The 17,491-nt window shown below is 49.8% G+C and overlaps 1 protein-coding gene across 1 annotated transcript in view; it reads left to right on the top strand.

Moving 5' to 3' along the window:
• FCHSD1 (FCH and double SH3 domains 1) overlaps positions 1–17,491 on the top strand; it is a 42,550-nt gene that overhangs the window by 13,826 nt on the left and 11,233 nt on the right. The window contains exons 4-12 of the mRNA XM_056862300.1: positions 195–268; positions 2,432–2,576; positions 2,954–3,090; positions 4,054–4,117; positions 4,299–4,427; positions 6,829–6,951; positions 12,285–12,383; positions 15,505–15,600; positions 17,102–17,206. Coding sequence (XP_056718278.1) covers positions 195–268; positions 2,432–2,576; positions 2,954–3,090; positions 4,054–4,117; positions 4,299–4,427; positions 6,829–6,951; positions 12,285–12,383; positions 15,505–15,600; positions 17,102–17,206 — 972 coding nt within the window. The remainder of the gene's footprint in view (positions 1–194; positions 269–2,431; positions 2,577–2,953; positions 3,091–4,053; positions 4,118–4,298; positions 4,428–6,828; positions 6,952–12,284; positions 12,384–15,504; positions 15,601–17,101; positions 17,207–17,491) is intronic.

The raw sequence follows: 17,491 nt of genomic DNA, 5'->3' as shown, positions 1-17,491 counted from the left end.
CCAGCCCCCGTGTGGAAGTCATCACTTCCTGTGTGTTTGTCTGACCGGGGTCTTGCACAGAACTTAGAGCAGCATGCGGGGGACTCTCGGTGGTTCCCACTCACGGGCAGGTCAGGTCGGCTCAGCCTCAGCCTCTTGTACTTCTCAAACCTTCCTTAACACCCAAGGGGGTGACTGTGGTTGTGTCCTTCCAGGCGCTCCAGAGGCTGGCGGGTCAGTTCCTGAAGAGAGAGTGGCTGCGAGGCCGGAGTGAGAGCAGCGACTCCAGGTAGGGATCGTTTTTGGGGATGGAAGGGGGCAAGGCTGCGTGGCGTAGTGGTTAAGAGCTGCAGACTCTAATCTGGAGAACCGGGTTGGTTTCTGTTAAGTCCGCATGGGTGATGCACGAGACCAGAGACGGAGTTCCAACTACAACTGCTTTATTTAGTGAACAGGAATGGAACTAACTACTAACTACTGTGACCGGACCCCTGCTTATATGCCCGCTTGGCCTATAATAGTGGTTCACTATTGCCTGCCTCCACTTCACAACCCTGGGATTCCTTGGAGGTCTCCCATCCAAATGCCAACCAGGGCCGCCTCTGTTTAGCTTCTGATATCTGATGACATCAGGCTAGCCTAAGAGCCCTGGAAAGAGTTGTTGTGGCAGGGGGTGGGGGTGGACATGGATGGTGCCATTTTGGGCACACCCTCTCCTGAGGAAGACGAGAAGGTGCAGGGGATTGCAGCACCCTGCAGCTGGCACGGGGGACAAATTGGTCTCCGAAGCCAGATGCTCCATTGAATCCACTGCTGGGAATAGCGGCACTCAAGAAGACATCAATAGCTGTGTGCTTAGTTGCCATGGGGTGCCCTGACCTGGATAGCCCAGGCTAGCCTGATCTCGGAAGCTAAGCACGGTTGGTCTGGGCTACTACTTGGATGGGAGACCACCAAGGAATACCAGGGTCGTTATGCAGAAGCAGGCAATGGCAAACCACCTCTGTTAGCCTATTGCCTTGAAAACCCTACTGGGTCACCATAAGTTGACTGCAAGTTGATGACGCTTTACTAAGGTTGCCAAGCCCCAGGTACTAGCTGGAGATCTCCCTCTATTACAACTTACCTCCAGCCAATGGAGATCAGTTCACCTAGAGAAAATGGCCTCTTTGGCAATTGGACTCTATGGCATTGAAGTCCCTCCCCAAACCCCACCCTCCTCAGGCTCCACCCCAAAACCTCCCGACGGTGGCGAAGAGGGACCTGGCAGCCCTACAGTTTACACACACATGGCGGGGTGGCAGGGGGAGGCGTGCAGGGCCTTGAATTCAGTGGAGTCAGGCCAGAGCCTCTCTGCTTTGACCCAAAGTTTTTGAAAATACTTTTATGGAAGTGTGGTAGTTCTGTGTTGCACATCTGTGCCAGTGTATATGTGCATAACCGTGAGATTTGGGGGGGCAGGAGGAAAGAGCCTTCTAGAATGCTTTCCCTCTCGTCTGTATTGGTAGGAAGAGATAGGTGCTGTTAGCTGGGAGGTGGAAAAAATGGGGGTGGGGAGGAAGAAAGGAAAGTTGTGGGAAGTGCTTGGTGGGAAGGGTCCTGGTGCCGCAAGCAAGGGGAGGGGGCTCGGCAGAAGTGGGAAAATGGGAGAGGGAAGCATGGTGGGAGGCAGCAGGCAGAGGCATGAAGACAGCCATACCTTCACAAGAAGAGGAAGAGTTGGTTTTTATTACCCCATTTTCTCTATCTTAAGGAGTCTCAAACTGGCTTACAACCACCTTCCCTTCCCCTCCCCACAGCAGTCACCCTGTGAGGTAGGTGGGACTGAGAGAGCTCTAAGAGAACTGTGACTAGCCCAAGGTCACCCAGCAGGCTTCATGTGGAGGAGTGGGGAAACCAACCTGGTTCTCCATATTAGAGTCTGTTGCTCATGTGGAGGAGCGGGGAATCAAATCCGGCCCTCAGAGCAGACCTGTTTGCCTGAAGCAACTATTGTCTTGTGTTGTTGGTTCCCATGCAGCCCGCAAGTTGGGCTTCCTCGAATCCAGCCCAAGGTGGAAGTTGCAGCAGCTGAATTTCGGAGAGCCGAGGGGAGGGTTATAGATAGACCGGCTGATGCAATCGAGCAGAAGCACGGAGCCCGCTGGGGGCTTTGGAAACAAGGACTGCAAGGCCGAAAGCTCAGGAAGTGGTTTACCGCTCCCAGGAGCTTCCCTGAGAGGCTCGGCTGTGCATAGAACAGCAAGCGACTGGCGGCACGGTCAATCAGGGCCTGGCACTGAGCCCACCCATCTCCCGGAAGAGCCAGCCAGGCAGGCGGCGCTAGGTAGCATTCAGCCATGACTGGCAGCACGTGGGAAGCCCCTGAGGTCCTCTGGGAGGATGCCCCTGTAGCTCACGGACCAAAAGCCGGGATGGGCAGGAGCCAGTAACCTCTGTGGCATTTCTGCAGGAGCGTTTTCGCTGTCTGGAAGGGAGTGATCGACGGCACCGTCTGCTCCGGCCAGTCCCGGGTTGCTGCCTCCGATAACTATCGCACCGTTAGCGCAGAGGCAGCTAAAACAGCTCGGGTGTCCAAAGAGCACCTGCTCAAAAAGGTACACATGAACACATGAAGCTGCCTTATACTGAATCAGACCCTTGGTCCAGCAAAGTCAGTATCGTCTACTCAGACTGGCAGCAGCTCTCAGGCAGGGGTCTCGCACAGAGGTCTTGCACATCACCTACTTGCCTGGTCCCTTTAACTGGAGAGGCCAGGGATTGAACCTGGGACCTTCTGTATGCCAAGCAGATGCTCTACCACTGTGCCATGGCCTCTACCCCTTGGCTTGGGCGAGGGTGGGGTGGGTCTGGGCTCCCCAGATAGAGAAGAAGGCTCCGAACCCGCTCCGGGGCGCCGAGCACCAGCGACGGCAGCTGGTGGGCGGTGGGGGCAACGTCTGGCGGCTGACAGCTTTGCCCCCAACCTTGCCAGGGCATTGAGCAGCTGTTGAGTGCGCAGGCGGAACTGCTGGAGACCGTGAAGGAAGTCAGCAAAACCAAGAAGCATTACGTGCAGCTGCAGCGGACCAACGAGGTGGCCCGGGAGAAGGCTGCAGACGTGGAGGCCAGGTGAGACATCCCCCTGGGAACGCCGAACATAAGAGATAAAGTGCCGAGTTCTACATCTGGGTCACAAAAATGAGGGACACGCCCACTGGGTGGGGGATACACTTCTGGGTAACAGTGTGTGTGTGAACAAGATCTTGCGGTACGGGACAGGTGGACTATAAATAAAATATGAGCAGCTGGTGTGACGCAGCAACCAAAAAAAGCTGATGTGATCTTGGGGTGCATCGACAGAGGCATAACATCCAAATTGCAAGATGTCATAGTTCCACTCTACACAGCATTGGTCAGGCCACACCTGGAATATTGTGTGCAGTTCTGGAGGCCTCTCTTCAAAAAGGATGTGGACAGAATGGAGTGGGGGAGAGGAGAGCGACGAGGACGGTCTGGGGCCTGGAGACCAAGCCCTGCAAGGAAAGGCTGAGGGAGTTGGGAATGTTTAGTCTGTGGAAGAGGAGGTTGAGGGGGGACATGATTGCTGTCTTGAAGTATTTGAAGGGCTGCACTTAGAGGAGGGCAGGGATCTGTTCCTGTTGGCAGCAGAGGATAGGACTCGCAATAATGGGTTTAAACTGCAGGTGGAGAAGTACCGGCTGGATATTAGGGGAATTTTTATTTACAGTAAGAGTTCAACAGTAGAATCAGCTACCTAAGGAGGTGGTGAGCTCCCCCTCACTGGCAGTCTTTAAGCAGAGGCTGGACAAACACTTGCCAGGGATGCTCTAGGCTGATCCTGCATTGAGCAGGGCGTTGGACTAGATGGCCTGTATGACCCCTTCCAGCTCTATGATTCTATGACTCTATGAGTGCCAAAGCTCAGATGAGTGTGGGCTGCAAGGGACACCCCCCCCCCCAGTTGTTCTCCTTAGCTTTATGTTTCCCAGGGGGGCTCAAGGGAGTTTCCCTGGAGTGAGACCTCTGTGGCTTCGAGTCTTTGGGAACTGACGCCCATCCTTCCTCCCACAGGCTCCGGAAGAGTGACCATGGCATATTTCACACCAAGGGCAGCTTGCAGAAGCTCAGTGCCAAGGTCAGAGGCCCAGCTTGCCTGCCAGTTTGGAAACACAGATGGGTTGCAAAGTCCTGCGGCCCATGCCCAGAGGAGGACAGAGCTGGCAGGAAACTCCCCTAGGAGTGGGTGGGTGGAAGGCCTCTTGGGGAGTTTTTTCAGGAGGCCGATTGTGCGGCACTGACTGTTCCCCTCCTTGCAGTTCTCGGTGCAGCTGGCAGAGAATTCCCAGCAGCTGCTGTTGGCCCAGAACGAATACGTCTTGATGCTGGCGGCTGTCAAGGCCCACCTGGAGCATTACTACCAGAGAGAGCTGCCCGCAGTCATCCAGGTAAGAAGACCCCTCGGGATGCCGCACACCACAACTGGTACCTCTCTCCAGGCTGTAGAAAGACTTGAGGCAGGACAGCGTTGCTTCAATACAAGAGGGTGCGGTAGAGTTGTGATCTCTGATTGGTGGCCGCTGGTGTGTTTCCAGCTGCCCACTTGCTTCTTCCCCAAAATACTTCTTCCCCAAATCAAAGAACCAACCCTAGTTTTCCATCCCTGACTGGAGCTGGAGATGCTTCAGAAAAGCCTAAAAGGCCTCTCCTTTGTGTCTGCAGGGGAGGAGTAACCCCGGCCCAGGCTAGCCTGATCTCATCAGATCTCAGAAGCTAAGCAGGGTCGGCCCTGGTTAGTATTTGGATGGGAGACCACCAAGGAAGGCCAGAGTTGCTGTGCAGAGGAAGGCACTGGCAAACCACCTCTGTTAGTCTCTTGCCATGAAAACCCCAAAAAGGGGGTTGCCATAAGTCGGCTGTGACTTGACAGCACTTTACACACATATACATATATGTATGTGTGTGTGTGTAATATATATATATATATATATATATATATATATATATATATATATATATATATATATATATATATATATATATATATATATATATATATATAATTGTATTGTTTTGTTTGTTAAAAACAAACTCTACATACACACAACAAATATACAGCAGTCCCCCCCTTCTAAAATGTGCCAGTACCAAACATAGCATATAACACAACCCTTTTAGTTACTGATAAGGCCCATAATGCAAAAACTATGTTATAGAATCACTAATTTCGTACTAACCCTATACAACAGTTTTTATTTTCTAGTTTTTCTACTTGATATTATTCCTCTCAATACTAATTCAATACCATTCTGAACAAAAAACTACTCAATAGTGGAATTACTATATTTAACATCTCTGCTCCATCAGTGTCTATTATTCAACCCTTATGAGATATGATTACTGTTCAGAGCTTATATCATATCTATGTAACTAAAGTTCCCCATGATTATGATTATACGTGCGCAAAATAATTTTTTTTTTTGCAGCTCTCCTAAAGGTCTTTTATTCAGCAAATGTGTCAGTCTGGCCATCACTGCAAATTCTGCCATTTTCTCTGGCCACCTTTCAATCTCTGGGGTTTCTTCTTGCTTCACCCCCCCCCATCTGATTGGTTTCACTTCCCCACCTCACCATGACAGCCATTTTGTTAGGCTGTGGTGCCCATCACCTATTCTAAAAATTCCCAGAGCACCCACCGGTTCAACAAGCTGTAGAGGAAGAGGGCAAAGGGAAGGGAGAGATAGAAGAGGAAGAAGGGTAGGTTTTTATACCCCGCTTTTCTCAACCTTAAGGAGTCTCAGAGTGGCTTACAACCGCCTTCCCTTCCCCTTCCCACAACAGACACCTTGTGAAGTAGGTGGAGCTGAGAGAGTTCTGAGAGAACTGTGACTGGCCCAAGTTCACCCAGCTGGCTTCCTGTGTAGGAGTGGGGAAACCAACCCGGTTCAACCCTGTCTCACACAAACTCTTAGGGCGATGCCTTCCTATCTCTGGGGGAAAGTTCCTGAATTCCGCTGTGGTTTCCTCCCATAGATGGAAATGCAGTTACATGGAAGGGTAATATTGAGTAGACATATGGTAGAAAGGGAAAGAGTTAAGTAGCCCTCCCCATCTCTGGGTCTCCATTTTCCTGCATCTCCTTTTCATCTTTAAAAAAAAGGTGCAGAAGAATCACAGAGTTGCCTTTTGCATGCTATATCACCTGTCTTTTGCTTGCTTTTGTATGGTGTCTTTTCCTCCTTTCCCTGGCCTTCTCAGGGGTCACAAACCATAGATCAGTTTGAACCAGACTGTACCACCTCATTTCTTTCAGCCCCCAAGTGGAGCACTGCGCTTGAGTGGATCCCACTTGAGTGGGAGCCAGCGTAGTGTAGTGGTTCAGAGCAGTGGTTTGGAGCAGTGGACTCTGATCTGGAGAACCTCCCCCAAAATCTCCCGGCATTTCCCAACCCGGTTTGATTCCCCACGCCTCCACATGAGTGGCAGAGGCTAATCTGGTGAACTGGATTTGTTTCTCCACTACTCCACATGAAGCCAGCTGGGTGACCTTGGGCTAGTCACAGTTCCCTCAGAGCTCTCTCAGCCGGTTTGATTCTTCCTTAAGTGGTAGAGAAAGTTGGCATATGAAAACCAACACTTCTTCTTTGCCTTCTTCTTCTCCTCCTCCTCCTCCTCCTTCTTGCTTGGTTCCTTTTTCTGAGAAGGCGTTTTCTCCTTTGGGATGATTGCTTTATAGTAGTAGTAAGTCCTGGTGGAGTACACTCTCTTCCAGGGTGTGCCCCTCTGCCATGGAGCGCCCTGCCCCACCACCTGCCACTCATCAGCTGCTCCCCAATCTCTGTTTCCCAGACGCTGGACGGTGACCTTTATCAGCGCCTCCAAGATCAGCTCACGCTGATCAGCAAGACGGAACTGGAGGTCTGCCAAGGTACATGGGACATCTTCCAGGGCATCGCAAATGCATCTGCTCTGGTAAGAGGACCTGGAATGAAGGGCTTACTCTCCCCTTGTTTTCCGTCTGAGCCGGAATTCAGTTGTCAGCCCCGATGTTTCTCAGTCACCAACACAGAGTGGTTTTCAGGGAGGGGGGCAGCATAAAGAAAACAGTCTCTTTTCTTCAGCCGCTTTGTCCAGGCCTGCAGAATATGAAGGACCGTCTCCTTCCATATCGTCCAGCTTGCTGCCTTTCAAGCTCTTCTCTCTGTGCCCCCGCCTTTGGAAATGAGGCACGTAGTGACTAGAGACAGGACTTTTTTGTGGTGGCCCCTCACCTCTGGAATGCCCTCCCCCTTGCGACTTGCCTGGTGCCTACTTGACTTTCTTTCAGACACCAGGTTAAAACACATCTTCTTAACCAGGCTTTTTAATTAGGGGTTGATCTGCTTAGCTTTTTTAATGGTCTGCTTCTGTTTTATGGACAGTTTTGACCCGCTTATGACTAAAGGCTTGGTTTTTAAATGGCTTTTTTAAATACTGTGGTTGTTAATTATGAGCCGCCTTGAGCAGGACTTAAAGAGGAAGCGCAGAAATATTCTAAACGAATAAATATGGCCCGCTTGCAGAGGCAGTTTTAAGTGCCTGTTTGTGTCCAGTGGAACATCTGTGATGCTCATAGAGTCACAGTAGGGTTGCCAGGTCCCTCTTTGCCACTAGCGGGAGGTTTTTGGGGCAGAGCCTGAGGAGGGCGGGGTTTGGGGAGGGGAGGGACTTCAGTGCCATAAAGTCCAATGGCTAAAGCTGCCATTTTCTCCAGGGGGACTAATCTTTATCAGCTGGAGATCACTTGTAATAGCGGGAGGTCTCCAGCTAGTACCTAGAGGTTCAGGCAAAAGGAACAGCACAAGCTCTGAATTTCAAAAAGATACAGTGTATATATTTGCTAACAATATTCAGTAATCGAGGAACTTGCACCCACATGTATACAAAAACAACTGTACCATGAAAATACAATAAATACTCATGATCAAAAGTAAGCAGAAAGGTTCCAAATGATCTTAATGGTTAAACAAAATATCCAATAACTCCATTCCCAAAGATGGCAAGCACAGGGAAGGGAGCCATCCGTACTGAAAAACTCCGGCGTTTGCAAAGGTAGGTCATGCTCAGTAGAAACAACTGAAGCCGACTCAGTGACCAGCAAGGCTAGTCATGCGCAGTGGCGCTAAAGGAGAGTCATGCGCAGTGAAGGAAGCTGAAGCAACTCCAGTAGCCCGTAGCAGTAATCATGCGCAGTAGTGTTGGTATATGCAATGGGAATCCTCAGTTCTTCATGAGCAAAATAACCAAAAAATCAAATAGCCATGGTGCAGAAGGAAAAGTCGGGGGTACGTGGACTCTGGATTATGTTCACGTTTCGTTTGGGGGCTTCATCAGCCTGAGGGAAGGGGTGTGTAAGGGGAAAGCTGTGATAACTATAGAAGTACATATATATGAATGAACAAACATTTAAAAACAGGAATAACAAAGACAATTGCCATAATAAAGAATAACTTACCAATGGTAAACAATACCATTCGTCAATGACAAGTTCTTAAAGACCTGCAGGTTCAAGAGCAGTTATCTGATAGTTAGAAAGCCAATTGTGGATCCTAGTTAAGTATTGCAGGGGAAGTGACTCAACGTTTTATTTAAAGGGACAGTAAGAAATTCATGTAGTTGCTTGCAAAAAACATGGTTGTTCATAAAAAGCATGCAAGGTCGAATTCTGTATTCAAACCATGGGGAGTCATGGTTCTGAACATGTGAATGAACTTACACTCCTGTTGGAGTAGGACCCGTTTGATATCAGTTTGATTGTAAGGGTGTGGTTTGAACTGCCATATAACAAAGAATGTAAAGTCGCTGTCGCCATGTCCTTTTTCAAGAAAATGTTGGACCAGGGGCACTTCCATAACTTTAGATCTGATATGTGAGCAGTGCTCCCCAATACGGGTGCGAATGCCGTGTGTGGTAGACCCTATATACATCAAATGGCAACTGCAAAGAATCGCGTAAACCACACCCCTGGAGGCACAGTTAGTGAATTGTTTTAATTCAAATTTAAAGCCTGTACTAGTTGCACTCAAATTCTTTATTGGTAAACTTAAAGGACATACTGTACATGTTCCACATTTATGGTGGCCACAAGGGAGGGAATTATGAAGAACTGAGGATTCCCTTTGCATATACCAACACTACTGCGCGTGATTACTGCTACGGGCTACTGGAGTTACTTCAGCTTCCTTCACTTCGCATGACTCTCCTTTAGCTCCACTGCGCATGACTAGCCTTGCTGGTCACTGAGTCGGCTTCAGTTGTTTCCACTGCGCATTACCTACCTTTGCAACCGCTGGAGTTTTTCAGTACGGACAGCTCCCTTCCCCTTGCTTGCCATCTTTGGGAATGGACTTATTGGAGATTTTTTGAACCATTAAGATCATTTGGAACCTTTCTACTTACTTTTGATCATGAGTATTTATTGTATTTTCATGGTACAGTTGTTTTTGTATACATGTGGGTGCAAGTTCCTTGATTACTGAATATTGTTAATAAATATATACACTGTATCTTTTTGAAATTCAGAGCTTGTGCTGCTCCTTTTGCCTGTACTTGCTGCTTTACAGCACTATTTGTAACAGTTGTGTTGCAGTACCGAGAGGTTAGCAAAGTCACGGGGAGAGGAGAGCGTGGCTCCTCTTTTCCATGGAGTTTCAGAGGCCTTCATCAGAGATGAATCCAGTTCCCCCAACTCACTGCCAATGGCTTGCCTGGTTGGGGCCAATTCAAGGGTTCGGACTGCCCTGAGAGTTAGTGGGCCAGAGATGCTGGTCACGGTGGCTGTTCCTTTGAAAGTATAGAAGCACGCGTTTGGATCTTCCTGTGACCTGCTGGGTAGAGGGCATGTGACTCCCACAAGCAGAGCCTCACTGGGACAGAGCATAAAGCTTACCAGGACCAGTAAGTAACAGTACCCTGGTTGGCTTCTACTCACTCTGCACCCAAGGCACCATCTAAAATAGATCTTGCAGCTTTGCTAAATTAAGGATGGTAACATAAGAACATAAGAAAAGCCCTGCATCTGCTCTGTTCACACAGTGGCCAACCACATGTATAGCGTTGCCAGGTCCCACTTTGCCACTGGCAGGAAGTTTCTGGGGTGGAGCCTGAGGAGGGCGGGGTTTGTGGAGGGGAGGGACTTCAATGGCATAGAGTCCAATTGCCAAAGAAGCAATTTTCTCCAGGTGAATTGATCTCTATTGGCTGGAGATCAGTTGTAATAGCAGGAGATCTCCAGCCAGTACCTGGAGGTTGGCAACCCTACAGGTGCCTCTAGGAGCCCCGCAAACAGGACGACTGCAGCAGCATTATCCTGCCTGACTTCCACAGCACCTAATATAATAGGCATGCTCTTCCGCCTTTACTTTAACATTTGCCTGATCCCCAGAGTCCCCTCCCATTGTGTGTCCGGTGCAGAAAACAAATGACATTAGTAACATTTGCCTTCTGCCCTCTGCTTTACAAGGGGCCTGGGCGTTCCTAGGAGAGCTGAAGGCGCATCTAAATTACTGTTGGCATCAATTATTTTCGGAGACAGAACAACCCTGGCTTCGTTGTTCCAGCACACATCAGTACAACATGAGAGCTTTTTTTGCATTGAGGGGAGCAATCCTAAGCAGTTGTGGTCTACTCAGAAGTAAGTCCCATATTAATCAGTGGGGCTTGCTCCTAGGAAAGTAGCCTTAGGATTGCAACCTAAATCTGCTCACCACCTCCCATTTATTTATTTAAGTTAACCAAAAAACCCTTCCAACTATCAGATCAAAGGAAGATCTAAATGGATGCTGACTTTTTACATTTGCAAAGGAAGAGCGGTTTTTTTCAGCTTATCTCCCCCCAACAACCCTTGATGTAATCTGGAATTTTCTGGAGATGTTTGCTCATGACTTGATAATCTTTTAGTTAGTTCTAAGAAAAGGCATTTCACTATTGCTGCTTGTGGGTTTCCTTCACGGCACGTATAAGCCGCTGTGCCGCAGTTTGAGTCGGTTCTCTCAAGCAAGCAGAATTCTGTATGGAATTTTATTGCAATTGACCTTGAATGTAATGTGGGGACAGACAGACGGTAGCCACAAACCCTCAGTTCTATAAAGAGCAAACGGAAACAGTCTCAAAAGGGCTTGAAAATCAATCGCTTTTAACGTTCCATTTGGTGGCTGAATTTCTTCTCTGCATGATATAGGATATCAGTGCATTAAGGAATGGCCGGTTTGCTTTCCGGGGGGAAAACTTGTCAAAAAAAACTAATGTCAGCCTGCAGTTCTGTGCACCCCAACTGGGGAATAAATCTCATTCATTTTAATGGCATTTAATTCCAAGGCAACGTGCATGCCAGAGAGAACTTTGCTGCAGGGTGTCCCTGCAGAGGATTTCCATTTGCTGACCACAATGCTTCAGTTGTGCAGAATCCAATCTCCACTACTTAACTAAGCACAAAGTACATTATGTAAGTGCATACACAATGGGGAAAGTATCACACTGCATTTCCCCCAACACAAACGCACGCACTCCAAGCCACAGCTATAAAAACTTCTAACCTGGACCACAGCTTCAGCACTGTGGGATTTACTTTTAAATAAAGCCGTCAGCAGGTCTTTTAAACGTCAAGTATGGGATCGGGCAGCATCACAGCCAATATGGTGGAATCAGTTGAAAGAAAATAACAAGCTAGCTCTCAAATATCACAAAAATGTTCTTCATGCAGGTAGGAAGGATGAAACAGAAAACGGGGAGAGAAGTAATGGGAGAGTATTGTCAAGGCTGAACCTGTCTTGGTGCAGTTGACGTAACCAATCTTTACCTGGGTTTCGTCTCAGTGACTCCCTGAGGAGCACACACCATATAACAAAGGAAGGCTTTATTTTAGAAATCCAAGAAAATATATAAAAACAAGGCATATAGTTAGGGTTGCCAAGTCGCAATTGCCTGCCAATCCATTGGGTGGCTCAGGAGTGGGATGTGATCGCAACACTTCCGGCTTGCACCTGGAAATGCCACATCGTGAATGGCCGCTTTACTTCTCACACCCGTTTTGGGGGTTTGAGTGGTAAAGTGGCCCATCATGATGGTGGAGGAAACCATCCAGAGACCTGTAGCAAAGGCTTGCCTTTTCAACACTCTCAGAGGCCTGTCCAGAGAGAGAAAGACACCCCATAGCCGAAGACAGGCCATCCGCATGCTAGTGAATCCCTTCCCTTGGGCTGCGCCTTTCTGGACTCGGTTTAAATGGTTTCTTCTCATTGGCCTTCCTCTCTTGGCTGTTCTTCCAGGTGTGCCGGGAGCAGAATCTCCTCCTGTTCTTGCAAGATAATGCTGCCTTCTCAGCAACGGCCGCCCAGCCGTTCCAGCCAGAAGGAACGGACCAGGTGGTAAGTGAAGGGCAACAATGGGGCCACCTTAGCCAGGTTGGAGGGGGGAGAGAGGTTAATGTTTTGAGATGTGCATGCAGCATTCCTATCCCTGTCATGAACCTGGGTCCCTGTGCCACCGGTTATACACTGCGTTCCGTTTCCTAAGCCCAAAGGTGACTAGTGGAGCAACCTGCAGGCCTTAGAACAGCCCCTAGGGAGACTAAGTTGCCTCCTATGGCCTCCATGGAACACTGGGAGCAAACTGGGGGGGATACTGATTGCAGTGTCATGCAACACTCTAGGACTTCCCCAAATTTCTATAGTAAAAACCATAAAGGTTTGTGGAATCCCTAGAGCAGGGGTGGGGAACCTCCGGCCCATGGGCCGGAAACAGTCCGCGACATCACCTTATCCGGCCCGTGGCCCACCTGCCGAGACCAGGAGCTCCACAGAGCTAGTTATCGCTAGCCAGGCTTTGCTGGGAAGCGGGAGCACACCTCTGCATAGCCCTCCCCCTGCTTGACCAGCGTGCCGCGGCCGAATGCTTCGGGGTGGCCGAGAGTCATGTTACTGGGGCGTCGCCGGCCTGCACACTGGACCCTGCACCAGAGGTTCCCTGCCCAGCCCTCCCCCCGATGGATCCCCCAGCCTGCGCACTGTATGAGCCGCCGGAGGTTTCCTGCCCTGCCCTCCCCCGACGGATCCATCGGACTGTGCACTGGATGCGCCGCCGGAGGTTTCCTGCCCTGCCCTCCCCACTCAATCCCCCGGCCTCCGCGCTGGAAGCGCCACCGGAGAGCCCCTGGCCTGTCCTCCCCCCTTGATCCCCCGGCCTCCGCGTTGGACGCGCCGCTGGAGAGTCCCTGGCCTGCCCTCCCCCCATCGATCCCCCAGCCTGCGTGCTAGACGCACCGCCGGAGAGCGCCTGGCCTTCCCTCCCCCCCATTGATCCCCCGGCCTGCGCGCTGGACGCACCCCCGGAAAGCCCCTGGCCTGCCTTCCCCCCTCGATCCCCCGGCCTCCGCACTGGATGCGCTGCCGGAGAGCCCCTGGCCTGCCCTCGATCCCCCGGCCTGCGCCCTGGACACGCTGCCGGAGAGCCCCTGGCCTGCCTTCCCCATGGATCCCCCGGCCTGCGCGCTGGACACGCTGCAGCTGAGCCCCTGCCCGGCCCTCCCCCCCATCAATCCCCTGGCCTGCGCGCTGGACGCGCCACAGCCGAATGCTACTGGGGCGCCCAAAACCTGCACGGCCATCTTCCCCCCCCCCCTGCACCGGCATGCACACTGGTCGCGCTGCTGGCTCCGTGGGCCCCTCCGAGGCCCTCCCCTTGCTCTCCCCCGAAGCCAATGCAGAAGCAGGTTGGGGCACTCCGTATTGCTCCCTCCTGCTCAACCCGACCCAGCTGAGCCCGAACTGGAGGCCCGAACTGGAGGCTGTGGCTCAGAGGTAGAGCATCTGCTTGGCAGGGGTTGTGGCTCAGAGGTAGAGCATCTGCTTGGCAGGGGCTGTGGATCAGAGGTAGAGCATCTGCTTGGCATGCAGAAGGTCCCAGGTGCAGGAGGGACTACCAAACGTGCAGCATCTCTCTCTGTGTACTCTGTGCCCCTCCCCAATCTGGACCCTTGTAAATTCAATCCACAGCATTGCCGGGTTGGGCAAGAAATGAACAGAGGTGAGTTGCCATTGCCTTTCTCTGCAGAACGACTCCGGTATTCCTATCCAAATACTAACCAGGGCTGACCTTGCTTAGCTTTTGAGATATGATGAAATCAGGCTGGTCTATATCTATATATATAACTGTGCGTGTGTGTGTATATATATATATATATATATACATATAACTATAAAACTATATATATAGTTCCCTGACCTAAAAGGAATTGGGGGCGGGGGCGTGGCTCAGTGGTAGAGCATCTGCTTGGCATGCAGAAGGTCCCAGGTTCAATCCCCGGCATCTCCAGTTAAAAGGACTAGGCAGGTAGGTGATGTGAAAGACCTCTGCCTGAAACCCTGGAGAGCCGCTGCCGGTCTGAGGAAACAATACTGACTTTGATGGACCAGGGATCTGATTCAGTATAAGGCAGCAGTCAGTTTTTTCCGTAGGAGTTTTGCATGGTGTGTTTTTCGCATACCCCATGTTAATTCTTCTCAGTTTTCATAACTGTTCTCTTATTCAGTCAGTTGTTACAGTTTTTGGTCAATAAATTAGTCTTTTCTGTTCAGTCTGCCTGGATACTTCGTACCTCATAGTTATCCTTACAGCGGTGCTCACCCCAACTGAAGAAGGAGGTGCTGGGGGTGCTCTGGGGCCTCCCCAGTCAAGTCCCAGAGGGGTGGCAGCCTGCCAGGGCCCTTGCCTGCTTCGGGGCTGAAGGGGTCAGGAGGGAAGGAGGATGCATGTGGGGCTGGAGGGCTCCTTGGAAGGACTCCTTGTTCACAATAAAAACCTCACATGGCCTCACTTCTTCCCATGCCAGCAAGGCAACCTCAGGTGTTTCCAGGGTCGTTTATGCATGGGTACTTTCACTCATGTTCACCCCCGGTCTGTCTCAGTTGTTCCTTGGAGTTATACATGAGTTTTCCCTCCATTAGAGATGACCTCACTGCCAGCCCTCGCAATTTCCGGGTCTTCCCATTCCCCTGTTAACCCGACTCTTCCATCTTCCCTGAGCAAAGCCTGGGTGAAATCCCTATGCAGAAGGCAAAGTGCAGGACATGCAAGCTTGGTTTCTCTCACAGCCAATTACAAAGCAGCATGTCCAGAGGCGGGGATTGAAATGCTTCCTGCTTCCTCAGAGTTTTTTTCTGAACAGAAGAAAAGCTTTTTAAAACTGGGGCTTGGATTTCTCCCCCCACCCTTTCAGCTTGCTCCATTTTTTATGTTGTTGTTCTTAACATGCTTTTTTATGTGGCAAATGGGTTTGGAGGAGGGTTTTTTCTCACAGTGAGAACTACAAGTAAGCCAATTACAAAGCAGCATTTAAAGAGGTGGGACTTGATTTGAGCTTGGAGACTGCTGGTGCAGAGATTCCCAACTGGAAAGTGTGGGTCCAGCCAGCAACAAACCTCAGGTGAAACTCCCATGCATAAATGACCCAGGTGGTCCTGTTCACCTCCCTCATTCTTCTCTTCCCAGATTTCTCTCCTAGATGGCAGCGGGCTGGAAAAGGAAGCCCGCCGCTGGGCCACTCGGGCAGCCAAAGATTATAAGATTCAGACTGTCAGTGAGCAGGTGAGTCCCCAGGCGGGCCCTGAGTTGCCGGGAACACTTTCCGCGTAGTAGTGCTTGTCTGCAGTTTGAGTGTGCGCTGCCTCTCCATGGAAGCTTCTCAGCGGTGGCACCTGGACACCCCCAAGTAGAGCCTTTTACCAACGGGCCCCTGCGACCCTGCCAGGCACACAGCCCATGGCAACGTGCCAGCTCCTGAGCAGACGGGAAGGGGCTGCAGCAGAATCCCCAAGAATCTTCCCCGAGTCTGGGCATGAAAACAGAGGCTGTCTCTACTGTCATTCTGGCTTCGGTAAAAGGACAAATTCACCAAAACATATAAAACAAAAGTGCTCCCAGTTTCAACGCTCACCAGAGAGCTTGAGGGGAAAGACAAAATGTTACTAAGTCAGTTAGAAAGAGGTGAGTTTGGGACAGAATCACTGAGCATTGCCAGCACAAGGCATGAGCGTTATGGCATGAGATTTTCCTATTTGTTTATTTACCTGTGGGTGCCATGGCTCCCGCCAACACCTTTTCTGGTACCTGCCAAGTGTTTTTAGGGAGTGGGAGGGGCCAGGTAGGGATTTTGCTCAGCAAGGCTTCTGATTATTGGAGATTTGATTGGCTATGCAGATTTTTTAAAATGTTGCCACCATAGCACAAGGATCTCCACACTGCGTTACTGAAGTTAAATTCTGGCAATCATTTTGCGGCTGGGTCAGACTTCTGCAACAGCCATTTTGTGGCAGCCGTCTTGTTGTGCCCACAAGGCCGTGTCAGAATCTGAAATATGCCCACAAGCTCAAAATGTTGGGGACCCCTGATTTATATTGTATTGTGTTCATTTAAATTGTTTATTTAACTTGTGTTGAGAAGACAAGAGTCACTGGAAAAGACAATCATGCTGGGAAAAGTTTAAGGCAGCAGGAAAAGAGGAAGACCCAACAAGGGATGGATTGACTCTATCTGGAATTGATTGAATTTTATTTATGGTCCAAGACCAATAAATACACACTCTTTCAAGGAAGCTACGGCCCTGAATTTGCAAGGTCTGATCAAGGCTGTTAAGGATAGGACATTTTGGAAGACATTGATTCATAGGGTCGCCATGAGTTGGAAGTGACTTAGCAGCACTTAACACACACGCACAACTTGTGTTGATGTTTTTTATAAGCCAATTTGAATCCACACTGGGGAGAAAAGCAGGATGAGAAATAACCTCAGTCAATCAATCGATCAATAATGGTTTGCAGCCCTGTTGCCTGAGTCTGAGGTGAGGCCAAATTTTGCCCAATAGCATATAAAGTTCAACCCCTAATGTTGGGCAATTGCAATTAGATTAAATCAGAATTTGGTCAATTTTTTTTGGTTGAACTGCTAAACTTTTTTATCTTTTATATAAATACATGTATTTATACTGTATAAATATACACAAATAAATATACACAAATACATATATACTGGTTCATGCCGTATTAATAATACATCTGAGTCTGTGGTTGGTGTATTTGTGGGGTTGTAGATTCTACAGAGAATGGAAACCCGAAGGCAGCAAGTCAACGAGGTGGAAATGTCTGGCATGGAGAAAAGGATGGAAGAAGTGAAGGAAAATATTCGGAAGGCAGAGGTGGGTCTCCTTGCATGGTTGCTGATCTATTGCCCGTCCACTACTTAAATAAAACATCACTAGGGAAGAATGATGTGGCCTGTTACCACCTCGTCTCTAATTTGCTCTTCCTGGGCAAGATGATGGATGCTAGCTGCAAAAGCTGAGGTCTGGAAAGACATTGCACTTCCCACATTTGTTGGGCTTCAGCTAGGGTTGCCAACTCTGGGTTGGGAAATACCTGGAGTTTTGAGGGTGGAGCCTGTGGAGGGTGGGGCTTGGGGAGGGGAGGGACCTGAGCAGGAT

The sequence above is a fragment of the Euleptes europaea genome, chromosome 17 (assembly GCF_029931775.1).
Source record: "Euleptes europaea isolate rEulEur1 chromosome 17, rEulEur1.hap1, whole genome shotgun sequence".
Classification (NCBI taxonomy): domain Eukaryota; kingdom Metazoa; phylum Chordata; class Lepidosauria; order Squamata; family Sphaerodactylidae; genus Euleptes; species Euleptes europaea.
This window is presented reverse-complemented; position numbering and strand designations above follow the sequence as displayed.